Below are 18,550 nucleotides of genomic sequence, written 5' to 3'. Positions count from 1 at the left end.
GTTACCGCACAGCTTAGCCCCAGAGGCCTGTTATATTCCAATCTTTCTTTTGCGTCGAATCACTTTTATTGTTTTTTACATATTTAAAAAAAATAGTCGCAGGCACCGCTAGCGGCCTAAAATAGTTATATATATACATAACCTTAATTAAAGTATCTTAAGCTTTGTCAAAATGCAGCAAATAATTTGCATGATTTTTTTTCTTCAACGTAAATTTGGTTAATTTTTTAATTAGGATAATTAATATTTGTATTAAGGGATATAGCTTATTTCATTGAAATTTTTTTCTCTTGAAACTATAAGATTAAATATCATTAATTATACTTTGTTTTTCAGAATTTTTTGTTTTTTGTATTCTTTTATGTTATTTATTGCTCATTTCACTGTTTTTAAGATACTGAAAAATTTTCAATGATTTTTTTAGGAAACAAAGTTCTTAACCTCCTTTATACCACTTGAGTTCTTAAGATTTTACAAAGGGAACTTGGTTAATTTATTTATTAGGATAATTAATATTTGTATTAAGGGATATTGCTTTTTTTTATTGTAATTTTGTTAACCGTAATAACTTTTTTTATGAAGTTGTTCTGCAGAGTAAAATTGTACGCAGTTTTTAAATTTAACGTTTGGTGTTCCCTTCAGCTATTTTTCCGGTACATTTAAAAGTCAGACAAAGGCTGGCAGCGAAGCTGCTAGTTCATTATACAGCTAAGTTTCAAATGTAAATAAAACACCGCCACCTTAGGTCTAGCGCAAATTACGCGATTTTAAACTGTTGATAATTCTAAAATTATTGCATGCAGAATAACTAAAGGCATAAAAATCTTAACCGGAACATTAGAACAACTTAATTCAATTACTTTTAAAGCAAAAAATGCATAATTCACCAATATAAAGAACAAAAAACTGAGCTCATGGAGCTGGGTAACAGAGTGAGTATATATACTATATATTTATATACGTTTGGTGCGGCCGATAGCTACGGAAAAGGGAGGTTCACAACTACATGTTTATAACAGCCCCATGTTCAACATTTCCACGTTCTGAGGCTTCTGGTTTTGAATTATGTGAGATATATACGTAAGTACGTACGTACAAACTTTCACGAAAAATCCCTTTGAATACATTTTACAATCCGTTTCGGATAGAGGGGTCCTTTATTCTGTCTGTAAGTACAGATGTCACGCAAAAACATCGTTCAAATGAATTCTAGAGCGGTCAAAATGAATGTTATCGTTGAAATATGATATCCGAAATGTTAAAACTACTTGCGTTTGTAATTCTGGTAACGAAACAAATGCAGCCGTAAAAGAGAATCAAGGTTTTTTTTTTCGTTTCTTTATTTCAATCTACAATGTCAAAATGCTTAACAGATTATATTTTCCTTAAGCAAAATAAGCTGTTGCCAACGAGAGAACAATTCTTGCAGCAGCAATCGTATTATACTTTATTTATAGCATGATGTGATTCATATTAATTCATGTATGACAATTGAGAAACCAATTTAAACGCATTTATCTTTAATTTCCAAGAGGAAACATATTTATACCATTCTGTGGGCGGATTTCGTGACATTATCCTGTATATTCACTTATCTGAAGTTTTCGAAGTGTAACAGTTTGATTATTAAGCTACCAGTAATCGTTCTATTTAATTATCGTGGTTAAAAGCAAATAGCTTGACCTTGGCTCAAGGAATGTACAGTGAAGTTTCAGAATAAGATTAATTAAATACTTCTTAGTCTTCTATTGAACTTAATAAATTAGGAAATACTGTAATATTAATGAATTGCATCAGAATTACAAAACAGCACAACTGAGTTATCTTGTGTAAGATCACACCTTTCTAAATTTGAAACATCCTGAGCAAAAATAATGTATCTCTATTTATTTAAACTGGTTTATATTTACGGAAAGTAATAACAACAGTCTTTAAGAGCAGAATTACCCTGTAATTTATGGCATAGGATTGTTATGAGTAATTAAATGTTTATATGAATGATATTTTAATATAGTATAATTTAATATATATTAAGCGTTTTTTTTTTTTTTTTTTTTTGGTTTGTTTGTTTTGTTAACAAATGTTGTTTAATGTCTTTAACTTGTCGTCTTGAACTGGAAAAGGAAAAAAGAAGATTAAATTTATAACTAGTTTTATTCGTTTTATTTCCAGCATATAATCCGTACACTGTAAAGCAAAATTCTTCATATCTTCGGCCAAAGTTCGTAAGAAATGCAACTTTGAAGCAGGTGTCCCGCCGTCTTGCAATCATAACATTATGAGTCCCAGTATTTTGTTCTTTATTCTATTGGATATATTGAGCATTAATCTGCAATCGTAAAATTCTTTTTAATGATATATAGCATTCGCTTTGTAAGGATTTTAAGTTTTACTAACATTTATTTTATTTTAAAACTTTCTATCTATCTGATTTTCTGTTTCCGTCCAGAATAGGCTCGAGTAGGAATTTTATGTTAATGATTTGCAAACTGTAAAGGTATTTAAGCAGTGGCTTTTAGCTGAGAGAGGAGAGAGACTTCTTGCTGCCTTGCCACACGCGTGCTTTTCAGTCAGTTCATGTCTGCCTTTAAGACCGGAACTTAATTCCTGCTAATATGTAATGTAGTATTTGCATTTCGCTAACTGCATTCGTAGTGTCAAAAGGCCAATCTTTGCGTTAATAGTCTCTTTAAAGCATTTAAGTTTAGTTCTTATTTAGTTTATTTCTTATTCTTTAAGTTTTAGACCAAAAGTGTTGGTCTCTGTATCCCGAATTGCGGGAGCGGCTGTACCACTCCGAGAAATAAAGGGTAGTTAGTGCGATAAATAAAGTTAGCCCTTCTCATTTGAGTTTTCTTTTCTAGGCGCATACGAACATAGCTTGAGTAAGCTCTTTTTTCCTACTCAGGACTTTAGAAATGTTTCTCAAAGCAATTAGAAGGACTAACACTCCTGACAACTTAAGTAAATGAACTAAATCTCATTTCTGAGCACCTCATGTTTTTTTTTTTTTTTTTTTCCCGGAAGTTGTTTTATTTTATAAGATTCTGGCTAAATTTTTGTCCTTGGCAGTAGAGAACTTGAGAAGTGTGTAGCGACTAAGCGCTTACTTCTAAGGCTGTAAAAATAAGTCCCAAGTAGGGATAAATTACCCCTTTATTTTACTCAGTAATATTTGGAGTTGGCCCCTCTTATGCTTACAAGAAGTCTCCACTGGGGCTCTAACTTAGGCTAGTAAATAAGAAACTAATCTAATGCTAACTAATTAAAAACTAGCTGAAGCTGCACAGAAATAATTAACAAAGTTGACCCTAATTTCAAACACACCGGTGAATACTAGCAAGCACGTAACAATACTGCCGAACGTAGCAAAATGTGGCTTAAGCCTACGACGCGGTCGGAAGGCAAATACGCTGTACCACGAAATTCTAGGCTCCTCTAAGGAAGTGACCGAGACTTGCCCTTAAATACTCGTTCAACCTCATTTACATAAAAAATTATCCTGAAAACTCATTCTGGCAGGGAATAGTAGGTGGAAAATTAGAAAATAAGGAAAGCTGTTCAAAATTTAAAATAACTGTTAGAAAATTTAAATAACCCCTACAGTTTTTAGGAATGATATCATCTTAAGTAATAAAGAAATGAAGGTAAGTAAATTATTAGAAGAAAATCTAATGCCTAATCCTCCTGTTAACAGAGACGCGGTCAAAAGTCTGTACGGTGTTTGGTATTTGAAATTTTAAGAACTTTTCTTTTTGCTTTAAGGCTTTTATAGGAACAATTACTCTACTGCAAAAGAGCTACCAAAGCTTATAGCTTGAAAAAAATTGCGATTAGATTAGGGAGAGGTTTTCCTTAATTTTGGATCTGAATATGACTTAATAAAAATAATTTTTCGTATTCTTCCACATTCTAAATAGAATAGGATGAATCATGTACAACTTTATTGAAAAAAAAGGCTCTACTTTTCCAGAAGTTCCAATTTAGTCAGATATCGGTCTAAAATTCTAAGCTGCTGCTTGGATATTAACCAAAGATTTTATTTCTGCGCATAACACTTCCCAGTGCTAAACTACCGAAGCTTCCAACAGCTTTAGGTAAATAAAATTAAAGACTAAATTCGCACGATTTCTTCCTTGGTTTTGCATGCAACTAGTCAAGTATTTTTCTCCTTGGTTTAACAATGATTTAAACGGATACGTTGTTCATATGCAATGGCGTACTTTTCGTTTAGTTTTAGAAGATTGTACGTACGCAGAAATTTGTTAACCTTTCGGATTAAATCTCATATAAAGGGAATTTCTTTATTTGCTAGACTAGACTTCTTTTAGTTTCCTTTCAAAAAATCGTTGAATTTATAAAGATTTACATTTTCGCTGCTGGAGTTTGGTGTAACAAACTCCGCACAAATAATAAATAAGCTGAGAGAAAGGGGAATCTATGGACATAAGATCGCTCTTTCAACAGACTACTGAGCAATCAAATAGTATTGTGATCTTAATCTAATTTCGAGGGATGAGAGAATAATACAAATCTTTCTTTCTATCAAAGCACAGCATAAACATCAGCCTGAAAAGTACATACGTAATTGTGATTGCCGCAGAAATTGTAAACAGGATTGTAGTGAAATAATAATTTTGATATTCTATAGCGTAATAAATAACTCTGGAAAAAAGCAACTTTTTCTGACGAAATTGTAAATAAATTTTCAGAAAAAAAAAACGTGAATTAAGAGAAAACATTTAACTTACATATTAATAATATACAAAACAAAACTGTAAAGCGCTAACTAAAGGCAAGGCAGAGAAAAGGTTGTATGTAATGTAAATATAACAGTTTTAAAAAGGTGTGAGAAAGAAAAGAACGGTGAAATAAATGCGGAAATTTAAGGAACCTATTTTCAGTTTTCAGTGTGAATTTATCGGAATCCCGATTTTACGACTGCAATAATCTACTTGTTTATTTCATTTTGCACTTCCTTACATACTATTAAGTAAACGACTAAAGAATAGATTTACATTGTCTTGAAGCATTTCACAAATGACTTAAATAAATGGAATTTAACATCAAGGAATAGCGGATACTATACAGACTTCGTGGGTTTTACTATTTTCTCAAAGCCTTCCCGAAGAGCGCTTCATTCTACGTAATGACGGAAAGCGAGCTATATTTTTAACTCGTAATCCTTCTACACTAGCACGAACCGCACGGAATACCTAACAAACATGCTTCCAAATGTTTCTTGGTATTAAGCAGTAGAGGAGCACTCGCCGACCCTTTTAATGAGCAAACTCAGCAGTGTCTTTTCTGGAGTTTCCACTTAGAAACTTCCAGAAATTCGACTTTATTTACAGCGTAGGATCGGCCGCTCGTAACTGTAACTGTTAATTACAGCTAGAGCAGAATGCCGCTTCTCAAAATCAATACAAGAAAGGTGGTTCTAATGATTTAAACATAGCGGAAGACGAGAGGAGGATGTATAGGTAATTAAAATTTGCAAGAGTGTCTGAAGATTTATAGCATTCCTGCATTAATGAATGCCTTCGAAATTTGCATGGTAAAAGATTCTGACTTGCTTTCGGAATCGAGGGAGTTCTTATCTTTAACACTAAAGGAAATTAAACTTGTTGGAGAGGATAATTTATAAAATTCGATTCAATCCTTATGATTGATTCAATTAAATCTCGGCCATTTGAAGTGGTTGTTATTTTTAACGGCTACTCTAAATGGGAATAAATGTTCTATTTGCATATGCTATATGATCACTCAATTACTTCAAGGAAGAAATAGTAATCATTTAGCGTGGTAATGAAGTCTGATTTCGCTCTAAAATAGAAAACTTTCGTAATATGCATTTACCTAAGATTTCAGAAATAATGTTAAAATATTGCTTTTAGGTCTTCATGTAAGTGCATATTTTAACATATATAATTAGTGATATAATTATATAATTAGGGATGATATAAAAACGGAGACAAAACTAATGCATATTTAGATATGAATTGCTTCAATGCGCCGCCCAACCAAGGTACTAGTTAGTTTTTAAGAGAGCTAAAGTTGCAAAAATATTATTTCCTTCTTTTATTGACAAATTTTTAATTTAAGTAATAATTAACTCTTATAATTTTAAAAATCATATTTCTTAACAACAAAATATTTATGTCTTCCATGGCAAAGTTAATAAGTAAATTGAATGAATATTTTTCATTAGATGCGTCTCTGTTACTTTTACGTTCGTGGTATATACAAGGTACTTCGCAGGATATAGAGAAAGGAAATATTGAATAAACTTTAAAAGGATAATAATTTTATTTCAAATTTTCACGCTAGGCACATTATAATAAAGGAAATTAAAAGAAAGTTCTCACAATGTGTGGCACCTGAGAACAAAACGAAATCTTTGCTCAAACAACGAAACGAAATCTCTACTCAAAATTTGCAATAACATTCTTACGTGTTGGAACCGATCTTTTACACTTGCTATCTCTTTTTCAGCAATTCTGTGATTTTTTTTATTGATCTCTGCAGATTTGATTTTTAACTTAGCCTTTTAAAAAGAAATATAGTGGCGATAAATCAGGGCTATAGGAGGGCCAAAAAATCCATCTTAAAAAGATTCAGAAAGCTTCTTACGATGACTCGATTGTCTTAGTGACTTCTCAGTAAGTCCAGGATGAACTTGGAGGAGTTTTATGCTGCTAAACCATTTGTCTTGGATCCAGTAATCGTGATAGGCATCAGGAATGAGCCTCATTCTCAAGAATTCTAAATAGCGTTCAGATTCAGTGTCTGAACAAAAACATACGGACCCAAACATGCCATCAGCTCTAGCCACGCCAGGCAGTGCCCTTTTGTGGATGAAGAAGCTTGACAACGAGAAATTACGGCTTCTTTCTGTCCCAAATCCGATAATTTTGAACACTGTCATGGTAATTCAACCAGAATTGTGCTTCATTCCAAAAATCGATATCAGCATAGTTGAAACCAGTGTTGATCTTTTCGCACATGATGTTGGCGAGTTGCAGTATTTTTCAATATCATCTGGGCCAAGAGATTGTCATAAATGAAATTTTTAAAGGAAAATGAATTTTTTAAAGTTGAAGAGAAAATATAATGTTTTGCTTCATGCATAATAGGAATATGTACTGTTACCATAAATTATTTGTTAGAAAATAAATATATAAATTTATTTTGCTACAAGATAAAGGGGATAACAACATCTTGCTCTTTCATCTGTGCCTCACTGCAAGCAAATAAACTTTTTAAATAGCCAACTTGTCACTCACTTGCTTGTTGCGTACGTCTCTTCAGAAGGGCTAGGATTTCCAGTCATACGCTGCGCAGTACCAGATAATGAATAAAATTCTGAGTAAATTCGCTGATAAGCCTATTAAGCTTGCAACCTGCAAGTAATACAAACAGCAGACTTTGCAACCTTACAGACCAGAACCTTTCCAGCTGATATTCTTTAGACTTTGCTTCTGTGGTATATTTGAAAATCAGGAAGCTCAGAATGGAATCGGATTTAAAAACGCGATTTACGTGTTAAAAGTAATTTGAAACTATATTAAATTAATTTCATAGCTATTAAAATACCTGAAACACACGAAGTTTTAAGCAGCTAAGAATAATTTAAAAAATGAGCATCTTGTTAGATTTTTGAAATCGTGTAAAATAACTGAATTAATTTTCATAATTTCGAAAATTTCTTTTATCTATTGTGTCTTTCGCTTCATCCTTTGGCCGTTTCCTTTTCTTCACAGAACAAATTAAAATTATATTTATTATTAGAATTGTTACTATGTGTTCGGCTTTAAACTAGAGTAATATATGTAATAGCAAATCCTTACTTAATGCTTCTCCTTGTAACTTTTATTATTTGTTAATTAAGAAGATTTTGCGTTTATTTTGCGATCGTTTTATTTTCCATTTTTTGTGCTATTAGTAATTTTAAATTTCATTTTCGTCTATAGTAAAATTGAGTAAATGTGTCAGCTATTTAAACTCACTTTTAAATTATTCAAAGTCTTCGAGCAGGCATCTCTAAAGTATCACAACCCTAAAACTTCTAAACCCAATCTAAAAACACTATAACTACTCTACCTAACTCTAAATCAACTCTAAAACCGTGAAGTTGTTTGTTAAAGATATATAGTACAGTAAGCTATATAGTTTTAATTTCCTTTTGTTCCGTTTCCTTATTAAAAGACGAGAGCAACGAAAGAAAGTGCTAAGAACTAAAACTTCTATGTTGAACGCAGATAATTATATTTCATTACAAATACTGATTTTTTAGGAAAATAAATTAGTTAGGCAATTCCATTAACCATTTGTCAAAGTTTACATAATGTGAGTTACTGGCAATAGATGAAACGACTGACGAAAATGCAATATACTAACTAACGAATACAATATGGTTCATTAAGATGTTTAACGTTCATATTTTTAGCAATTTTGTATTAAGGTTAATTAAACATTAGATATTATATACAAATTATGCAGTTTCAATATTTATTAATTGTTCTGTTTTATTTCTATATCGGTATCTAAAGGTAAATACCGACACAAAAACAGACAGGTGAAAACGAAACTAACTAAATAACTACCAAGTTGAAAATAAACTCTTAAGGGCTAGTTAATTTCAAAATTTTAGTGATCGTACAAGTGAAATTGCGTTGTGTTTTTTACGCATGCGGGACCGTGCCGTGAGAGGATCGGATAACAAGAGGTAAATACAATATATATAAGGAAACACATAAATAGATATAAAGAAAAACACAAAAATAGGTTTCCAGATTAAAATACAAGTTTATTAAGATTCCTCAAATATTTTAATTAAATTTCACATTCTAGATAATCAATACTTAATTTCTTATTTCAGTTACACATGTGAACTAATAAATTTATATCATTTACACGTTCAAATTAAGGATTTACAAATTTCTTTTTTTAATTAACTAATGAATTTAGTTTCAGAATTCACTTTATGACCCATTTAATTTAACTTTAACCAAATCTGCTGCAGTAAGTTCTAGGATGGTCAAAAAAACACATTACTTTCTTCAGGTATACGTCTGAAATTCGACATCTATACTAAGGATAATATCACAAAAACAAACTATATTTTTATACTATAATTAACTTATTAAAATTTTCCATTTTAGTCTCTGTAAAGAAAGAAATAGGAAGGGAGCAAATTTTCAGGCATTTAGAGTTGAATTGGAGATTCAATATGACGTATAAAGTCCTAAAGAATATTTAGGTATTTCCTTAAAGTTCATAGGATTAAATGAAAACACAGGAAAAAACTTATCTTTAAGTACACATCTTGAAGAGGGCTCGGAATTGACTTGGCGAGATCTTGCATCCCCGGTAAACCTTATCATCCGGAAGAGTGGTACTGAAGACTGATTTAACTTATCTTTTTCGGATTTCCTGTCGAAGTTCAAAATATGATTCTTTCAACATCCTTACATTTTCGCTTCCACTATCCCAACAGTGGAGAACGTCTACAAGTGGTTTCCATCGAAGAAAATTTTTCCCACTGGAAGGCAGGAGAAGAGCTTGCTGTCGGAATAGAATCTACGTTCAACAAGTGAAAACGTAGACTATTAAGCCAGTTATTTAAGAGAATGGCTGACGCAGGTTTTCATTCGTCTACGGTAACAAAATTCCTTCCTTCGGTTTCAAGTCGAAGTTCAGAGGACATCGTCCTGGATTTAGCAGATCCAAAAAAAAAAAAAAAAAAACCAAAGTCTCTGTTAATTTTTTATTATTCGCTCAACAGTTTAGTCTATCGCCACTCAATATCCTCTTCTCACAATTTTAGCTAAAACACGCGGCCGGGGAGCATAATTGCCGCTCCCCGCCGGAAGCACTGCTCGAAGACGAACTACATGTCGTTTCTTTTTCTCTCTCTCATCCCAAGAGTAAGTTCAAAGTCTAAGTGTTAGACATAAAGTCCACTCAAAGAATGATTCAAACTCGACTTTCTTCGTCTCCTTCACAAACACGGGCTCCCATAGTGACTTCATTTATCGCCTCCCTGTTTGGGACTAAATTTGCGTTTCTTCCCCTCAATGACCAAAATAAGGTTAATCACACATGCGCGCCCTTCTTCACTTAGCCAACACCGGACACCCAGGTCGCCAACCAAGATGACTTACATCGAAAGTGAAGTGGCAACCTCTGACCTTTCCGTCACGCACATCCTGCCCAAAAGGTCAGTTTCACAAAACAAAATGTGTTCTATAACTTTCCAAGGGAAAAAACAACCCGCGAAAACCATGACTTAGCAAAATCGCCTCCCTTCCCGAATTCTTTTCACAATGAACTGAAGCTAGGACAAAAATTTTAAATAAAACGAAAATAAATAATATTCTTAGAAGCTAAATAATATTCTTAGAAGCATCTGTTTTTCTCCAAAATTAAAGCATTAAAATAATAATTCAGAATTAAATAAAATTAAGATTTTCTTAAATCAGAAAAAAAATTCACCTGGTTTTTATAACGCGATCAAACAATTATGTACACAACAGTTCTAAAACGGAGTATTATATAATGGATTTCAGTGTATACACCAGAAGAATTGCAGAACGTAAATTCCTGATATTTTGCATTATATTTTGTAATCTGAATTTTTATCTAATCAAAGCTTTCTTAAGGATTGAATTTGCTCCTGATCCAAAACCATTTATATAAACTGAATAGTAATTTTAAACTATTCAGTTTATTAAAAAGTGGAAAAATAAACTCGCGAAATATTTAAAAACTTTTAATTGAGAGTAATTAAATTTGTTTTTTTAAAGATTAATTGAGTGAAATTATTTTAATCACCTTAATTCTTAACACTTTTTAAAATTTCTCTCAGAATAAAATTTGTCAAGTAATTACTTCGTTTTTTAACCATAAAACTCAGTATGTTCCCAGTTCCAAATTTGGAGAATGTTTTACGACGAAAGTTAATCTTTCGAAAATTTTTCCCCTCTAGAAACTATCAAGAAAATTCCTGTTCGGAACGTAGAATTAATTATGGATTAAATGAGTAGAAATTATGTTTATAGAAAGTTTGACTAAAGTTCTAGAGAACAAAACAGAATTTAGTTTATTCTTTATTTAAGTGCGCCTTTTTTCAAGTGTGCAATGAGACAGCAGAATAAAAAACGTTTTTTCTATCTTCCATTCTATTTTCAGAATGTGAAAATTCCTTTATATTTGCACTCTTGTGTGCTACATTTATTCTGCACTTAAAGAAGTTTAGAAATTCAATTCAACTCTTTGCTGTATATGCCTTCTGAATAATTTATTTTTACATGTATAAATAAACACATTTCTAGTATTTCTTGAAACTATTTGCTTTCATAGCCTGTGAGACTTGTGCAGTTAGTTTTAATAGGTCATTATTTTAAGAATTTTATGTTTTTTAATAATCTGTAGAAGTTCTTAATTCATTAGTTCATAACGCTGAAAAGAGATATTAATAAATGCAAGCTTAAGTTTCAAATGTATTTTTATCGTTTTCAGAACAGCGTCATGTCCAGAAGGCGAGCATAAAGTGTTCAATCATTGTTTGTGTGAGCACAGAGAAGACGAACAATTAAAGCATTTCACAACAGGTAATATAACCTTTTATTTACAATCACTTTTTCTCATGAACATAACGTTTCAAATTTGTACCGAAAATTTAACAAACTGAGTCAATCCTCATATACTAAATTCTCCATTAATTTTTCAATTAATCTAATTATTAACATCAGCGTGCGAAAAATTTAGATTTGCGTGAACTTCATTTCCCTTGATTTTTTGACAAACAAAATTATCAAAACATGCATGGTTAAAATATAGAATATTTTTTTCTGTTTAGTAAACTACATATAATAATTAAAACACATATAATTTTTTCTTTAAGAATGTTTTCTATGCGTGCCACACGTTAAACGATTTGGATAACTCTTCATGATGTACATATTCTACAAGTTGAGTAATGTATAAATGCAGTTATACAGTTTCTTAAAATATCCTATCACTAGGCAAAGCTGTGTTAAAAGGCAAAGCGTGTTGTCAACGAACGTTTCTAAAAATTTACAAAATCTCCAGTATGCTGAAATTGTTCCTAAGTGATTAATCATTTTATTCAGTAGATACGTACGTTTATCTGTAAATTGTTATCCTAAGAAACTGTACATTAAAAATTTAAAAAATCTGAAAGCTTTCGTATTTTATGTTACGCCCAAAGGGGTCTTTTTTCCTTTACACAGTCATATACGTCTCGTGAGCATTTGGGCTAAGAATATTTAGAAACAGCATATTTCTAGAATTTCCGGTAGACAGTCATGCGCGCTGGAGAGAAAAATGTTTTATTCCCTAGTGTTGCCACTACTCACTTTGAAATCTTCGAGCTTGTTAATCATTAAGCTTAAAATCGTTAAGCTTTATAAAATACGAAATAGATAATAAAATAAATTCTAAATCGAAATTTCGTTCTTCCAGTTGGACATATTGAAGTGGAGAAATGCGTTATTCAGAATTTGACGGCTCTAGGTACCGTTGATTTTAACAATTCAAGAAACGTACATACATCACACAGATCCTTCATTATTTAATTTCCTTAAATATAATATAGGGCGATAATATTTGATGGAAAAAATTTAAAAAGTGAAACGGATATTTGTACTGAACCGACGCAAAATGCCATTTCGAGAATAATAGCCCCTCTGGACTAAAACACTGTGGAGTCTTGAAGTCTTTTATGGGGATGGAAAGAGAATAGTATTTCAAAAATGTTAAATTCTTAAACATCCTTTGGTGGCAAACTGTGTATTAATGACTAAGCTTTGTGCTACTATGTATCAACAGCAACTGTTAGATAACTCAGCGCGCTCAAGCACTTTTAGTTGATCTCCTCACTTGAAAAATGTAATTGAATTGGCGTTAGCGATGAGTAATTATAATTTAATCACAAGGTTTTCCTCTTTAAGAAGAGGTATTATAGAGAAAATATCTTCATTGTATAGATAATTTCAAAGCTGATAGTTTGTATATTTACAGTTACTTATAAATTTTATTTTTAAACTTTGAAAGCAATCTTCCTTTATAATATTCTTTCTTCTCAGTTTCTCGCATACTTAAAAATTTCATGATTTTTATTTTCTTAACGTTGTATCGACTGTTAAACTTTGAAAGCAATCTTCCTTTATAATATTCTTTCTTCTCAGTTTCTCGCATACTTATAAATTTCATGATTTTTATTTTCTTAACGTTGTATCGACTGCCTCATGTGCAGTTTACAAATATAATATTTAGATATTTTTTTTCCTAAGCTTCCGGAAATGCAACCTAAGAAAGAAAGACATAGATGTATACATTTTATTGAACCAAAATAGGTTAAAACATGAAAAGCTTTAAAAAAAAAATCTGATGTGGAAATTACATGACTCTCTTGTACGGCCTATTATATTATACACAATTTTTGCTGCATTAATAAGCTGATATAAAATATTTACAAGAAACTTATATTAAGTACTGTTGATATTTATTGCTAGACTAACTACATAATAATCTTTTTTTTTTAATTGACAGTGCCAAAACATGAATATTATCCTCATTTAAAACACTTCTCTAACTAAACGTATATAACTACGACCAACGATTGCCAAAATAAAGGCTAGGTTAAACGTGGATATGTTTGGTAATGCCGATTGTAATAAAAAAGGAGGTGCAAAATTACATGTTATATCAGTCCCACATACAAAATTTCAACATTGTACGGCTAATAGTTTTTTGAGTTATGCGAGATACATACTTAGATGTATACGTACGTGCCTAAGACGTCAAGAAAAAAAATCTCTCGTGATTCAATTTTAAATCCATTTTACAATCGTTTTGGAGAAAAGAGGCCTTTATTCTGTCCGTCCATATATTGCACCATTTCACCAGTACGAAATCCAACCAGACCTAGGCCATTTAGAAATCCATACACGGTTATTATGTTCTCTTTCGTGAGAGGCCATCTCGGGAGGCTGAAGCACCCAAAGACCACCCTTATAATTGTTTTTAATATATAGTAATCAACACAGCCCGAGATACACTTGACAGTCCCTGTCGAGCCTGAGCGGATCACCGTAGAAACTGTGTTTCTTGTCTTCTGAATGCAGCTTATCTCCAACGTATTTGTTCTCTCTCAACATGTTCATGCGTAGAGAAGTCAAGCAAAAATATAGTCAAAAAAGAATTCGGGATCGGTCAAAACTGACATTTCCTTCGAAATATGACACCCGAAATTTTTCGAAAAATAAAAGGTAAAAAAGTAAATAGCAAAAACGTAAGACGGAATTTGTAAAATAATAAAATGTTGCTTACAGCTTATACAGTTTGAGTTTTTCTAATAATTGTCCATTGCTGCTCGTAATAACAATGCGAAATTTTAATATTTCTCTAAAGACGTGGCTTTGGACTTAAAAAAGTGTTTATAGAGATGTACGGGATATAAATTTGAAATAAAATATTATCTACCACGTTTACAAGTCCTCATGTATTTCACTATAACACTCGCAAATGACAGTCTTCCTTATTTATTTTTAAAGGTACATCGTTGATAGATCAGAACGACAGTATGAAATCATCTATTGCCTTAGAGATCATCCAATGAACATAAAGCAGCGTCTTACCTAAAACTGAATATTGACGAATATTTTGCGCGTTTGATAGTAGTTTGTTATTTGATTAGTTGTTAGTTTGATTTTTAGTTTAGACTAGTTAGTTAGTTAGTTCCTTTGTTTCGTTTAACAGTTTGATTCTTTACAATAATTGTTAATGTCTGTCTATAATAACACTTGTAAAGTGTATTAAAATGTCGTCTGGAGTACCTATAAATGTAGCCCAAACATATTAACTGGCATGAGATGCTGGCATGTATCCTCCTACATATGAGTAAAAGTACTAAAATATATGTAACGCTCAAGAATATACAATTAATTATTACATTGATTAGTTTTAGGTGTTTAAGATTGCACTAAATTTACGAGAAACTGTGGTTTATTGTTAGAAACGAATTTCCAGATCAAGCAAATTTAAAAAGCAAATCAAGTAAATTGTTTAACGAAATACACAGCAATATTATGAGTACCGTAATTCATTATAATCACTTTCCCTGGCTCACTAAATAACATGCAACTTTCTAAAATACTTTTTTTCTTAAATTTGATTTTACAAGAAAAGGAACGGAAAAAATCCCCTATAAAGGAAACGAGTACAATATTTCTGGAACGCTTTCTATCAGACCTTTTACGGTAGAAACGATTATTCATGTAGTATGCGATCAATCTCTAACCTGAAAAAGGCGTAACGAAATATTGATTTCCGTTTTGAAATTATATGACTATCGTGTGTATACAATGTATTTTAATTTTAAAATTTTTTGGCTAGTAATATATTTAATTTATTATGAGTAATACATGATAGCATTTGCATCCTGATTTATTTCTAGCTGATGTTAAATAGTTAAGAAACCAAAACTCTACGAATAAATAGTTTATGAAACACAAAAGAATGACTAATATCTTTTCATTTTTTACGTAAATAATAAAACTGGTTAAAATTCCCATCTGTTTTTCGTCTTTTAAGTCTTTATGTAAATTAATAGGTCGCATTTTACTAGGTTGCATTGTTGTCTGTAGTATTAATATTCGCAGGAAATTAGGAAGTTTATCACTCAGCATAATATGAAATGTTATCTAGGTACCCACGCAAGAGTTGAAATTATTCTAACATTTTCCTCTCCCTATAAAGAAGAGATCGTTATGCTGCCTTATTAGAGGATATTTAATTATTAAAGCGAATATTTGTTTCAGCATCTTTAGGAGAAAACCTGAATACCCAATTATCGTGATTATCAGAGGATGTTCTGCTGTCGCTGATCCCAATGAAATCCTAAGAAATTTAAGGAAAAGATATTCCTGTAAAGAAAGTTGCCTTGTTCTTTAGTAAGAAATCTGCAATTTCTGAGATGCTACTTGTCGTTTTTGCAAAAGTGCATCGCTCGTATATGGGAAGGTAGGTTTGTCGTCTCAAGCCTATTTCTGGACTTATCATCAATTTCCAGAAGCATAAGCCAGGAATATTTCCTCGGATATGCTTTCAATACCATCGATTCAGCCTCAGGCAGATTAGATGCAACAATAAACCAAGATGTTACATGTGCGAGTAAAACCATCTGACTTAAATTTGAAAACTTCCAAAGGGCGAAAAGTGGGTGAGATGTGGTTTTGATCACTTAGCTTCTTCAAAGTATTCTAAATTCTGGGAGCTTAAATTCAGCTTCCCAGAAAGAACGCTTTTTAAACTGAGAGAAACGTCATAAAGATGATGTTTCGGTACATGGTAAAAATTCTGAAAGCAGGAGATGACTGTGCATTATTTTGTCGAACTGAGTCGATGTCGTTAAGAAGATGCTTGAAGGTTTTGGACTTATAAATCTCATTAGAGTTACTATGCCATTACCAGCCATTTTAAAAGGTCTAACTCTTCATTGAAACTGCACTTTTCATATTGAAATTTCTTGAAAAGTTGGAAATGAATCTATTTTAGCAAGAAGTTCAATTCATAACGATGATTTGTCAGAAGCGAATTCTTTTCACCACGGTCATTGGTTGCTGATAATTTTTCTACAAAAACTGAAGCTCCACATGTACCTGACGCTTTTGACAATACATAAGATACCACAGCAAGTTCAGTTTCTTATAATTTTCTGATTTAGTCTCAGATGATGCACTGCGAACTCAAAGACAACGGGATTCGCTTTCTATAATTTTTCACTCTTTTAAATCATATTAATTCAGGAACTTTCAGTTTCAGGCCTGTATTTGCGATTATGTCAGATAACTCGAAAGAGCTGCTCAAATAAAGCTGATAAGTGCTGGTAAAACAGATAAGTATCCAAGCATCTAATAAAATCAATAAATCTGATGTGTACTCCATATGACTTCCTTGTATGGAATATTAAATTATACGCAATTTTCCCGCATTTCAATTAAACATATTGAATAAACAGTTAACGAATTTTGAATTAAATCTACTTCGTAGATAGCGCTTAGACCACTAGAATAAATGCACTCTTTAAAGTTCACTATATTTATTTACCATAGCGACACTTCGGCGCTACGTTCACTTAACAGCATTAACATTCATTTTAAAACTAAGATTACACAAAAATTATATCACCTGAAGAATTACTATAAGTTCTATTCAAATAATATAATAAATCTAAAACGATACATAAAAGAAATTAAACAAATAATTAAAAAAAAAAAAAAAAAAAAAAAAAAAAAAAACGTTTTCGCAGACGATTCAGCGCCGCTTACCTAATGCGCACGCGCTACTAATTAATTCAGTTGTCACTTCGCGGCAAGGCAAAAATACATAAAATTCAAAATATTTTCATTAACATTTTACAGTTATAGAAAAACATAAGACACCAAATACAGTTAAAACAATTTAAATTTTTTTTAAATTAAAGTTACAGTTTCTATATGTATATAATATAAAAATAAGCTAATAACTTAAATGTTAATTCCATAATGAATTAAGCATCATTTAATTCGTAATAATAAAAGAAGACGTTACTTTGTTGTTTAGAAGCTTAGTTTATCTAGATTTGCAACAAATCTACTATTCTGCTGTTTCAAATGTAAACAAACATATCCGCCATGTTATTTCAAAATTAGACTTAACCGCACTTAAACAGCTTTTAAATTGTTGATAATTGTACAAATATTGCTTGCACATTTGCTAAAGGCATAAAAACCTTAACCGGAAGATAAGAACAATATAATTGAATCATTTTTGAAGCAAAAAATGCACAATTTACAAACATATAAGAATAAAGAAACTGAGATCACTGAGCCGAGTAACAGAGTGGATATAAATATACATATATTTGTATACTTTTGGTGCGGCCGATTGCAACCAAAATACGAGGTGCACATCTACATGTTGTAGCAGTCCTATATACAAAATTCCAACGTTCTGAGTTTGCTCGTTGAGTTATGCGAGATACGTACGCACAGACGCTACGAAAAATTCTTTTCAGAACTCATTTTAAATCAGTGTTATATTTTTTTTGGAGAAAAGAGTCCTTTATTATGTCCTTATATACGGATGTAACTCAAAAACATCGTTAAATTGCGTTCGATAACTGTGGAAATGGATATTTTCTTTGAAATATGATAGCTGAAAATTTTCGTGATTACAATACTTACTTTTTACTTGGTACAAGGAAGTAAAAATGAAATTATATGATTTATGTTCTTTCATCTTTTCTGGAGCATCAGAATCAATCAGAAAATGCTAACTGTAGTCTTTTTATTAAAGTGTAACTGTGTTTAAAATGAAAAGCTCTCTCCAATACAGTGATTAAAATAAATTAACCTGAGAAAATGTATATATATTCATTTGAACATTGGGATACGGAAGTTTTAGGGGGGGGGATGCGTTTGAAAATTCCATACATAATGCTTTTGACGAAGATAAGCGCTTATTATCATTAAATAATACT

The 18,550-nt window shown here is 31.5% G+C and overlaps 1 protein-coding gene across 1 annotated transcript in view; it reads left to right on the top strand.

Moving 5' to 3' along the window:
- Positions 1 to 18,550, top strand: part of LOC118183776 (uncharacterized) — a 150,023-nt gene that overhangs the window by 95,619 nt on the left and 35,854 nt on the right. The window contains exon 4 of the mRNA XM_085825106.1: positions 11,524 to 11,615. Coding sequence (XP_085681232.1) covers positions 11,524 to 11,615 — 92 coding nt within the window. The remainder of the gene's footprint in view (positions 1 to 11,523; positions 11,616 to 18,550) is intronic.

The sequence above is a fragment of the Stegodyphus dumicola genome, chromosome 10 (genome assembly GCF_044657685.1).
Source record: "Stegodyphus dumicola isolate Sdum_Otavi_A_Nest chromosome 10, ASM4465768v1".
Lineage (NCBI taxonomy): Eukaryota > Metazoa > Arthropoda > Arachnida > Araneae > Eresidae > Stegodyphus > Stegodyphus dumicola.
This window is presented reverse-complemented; position numbering and strand designations above follow the sequence as displayed.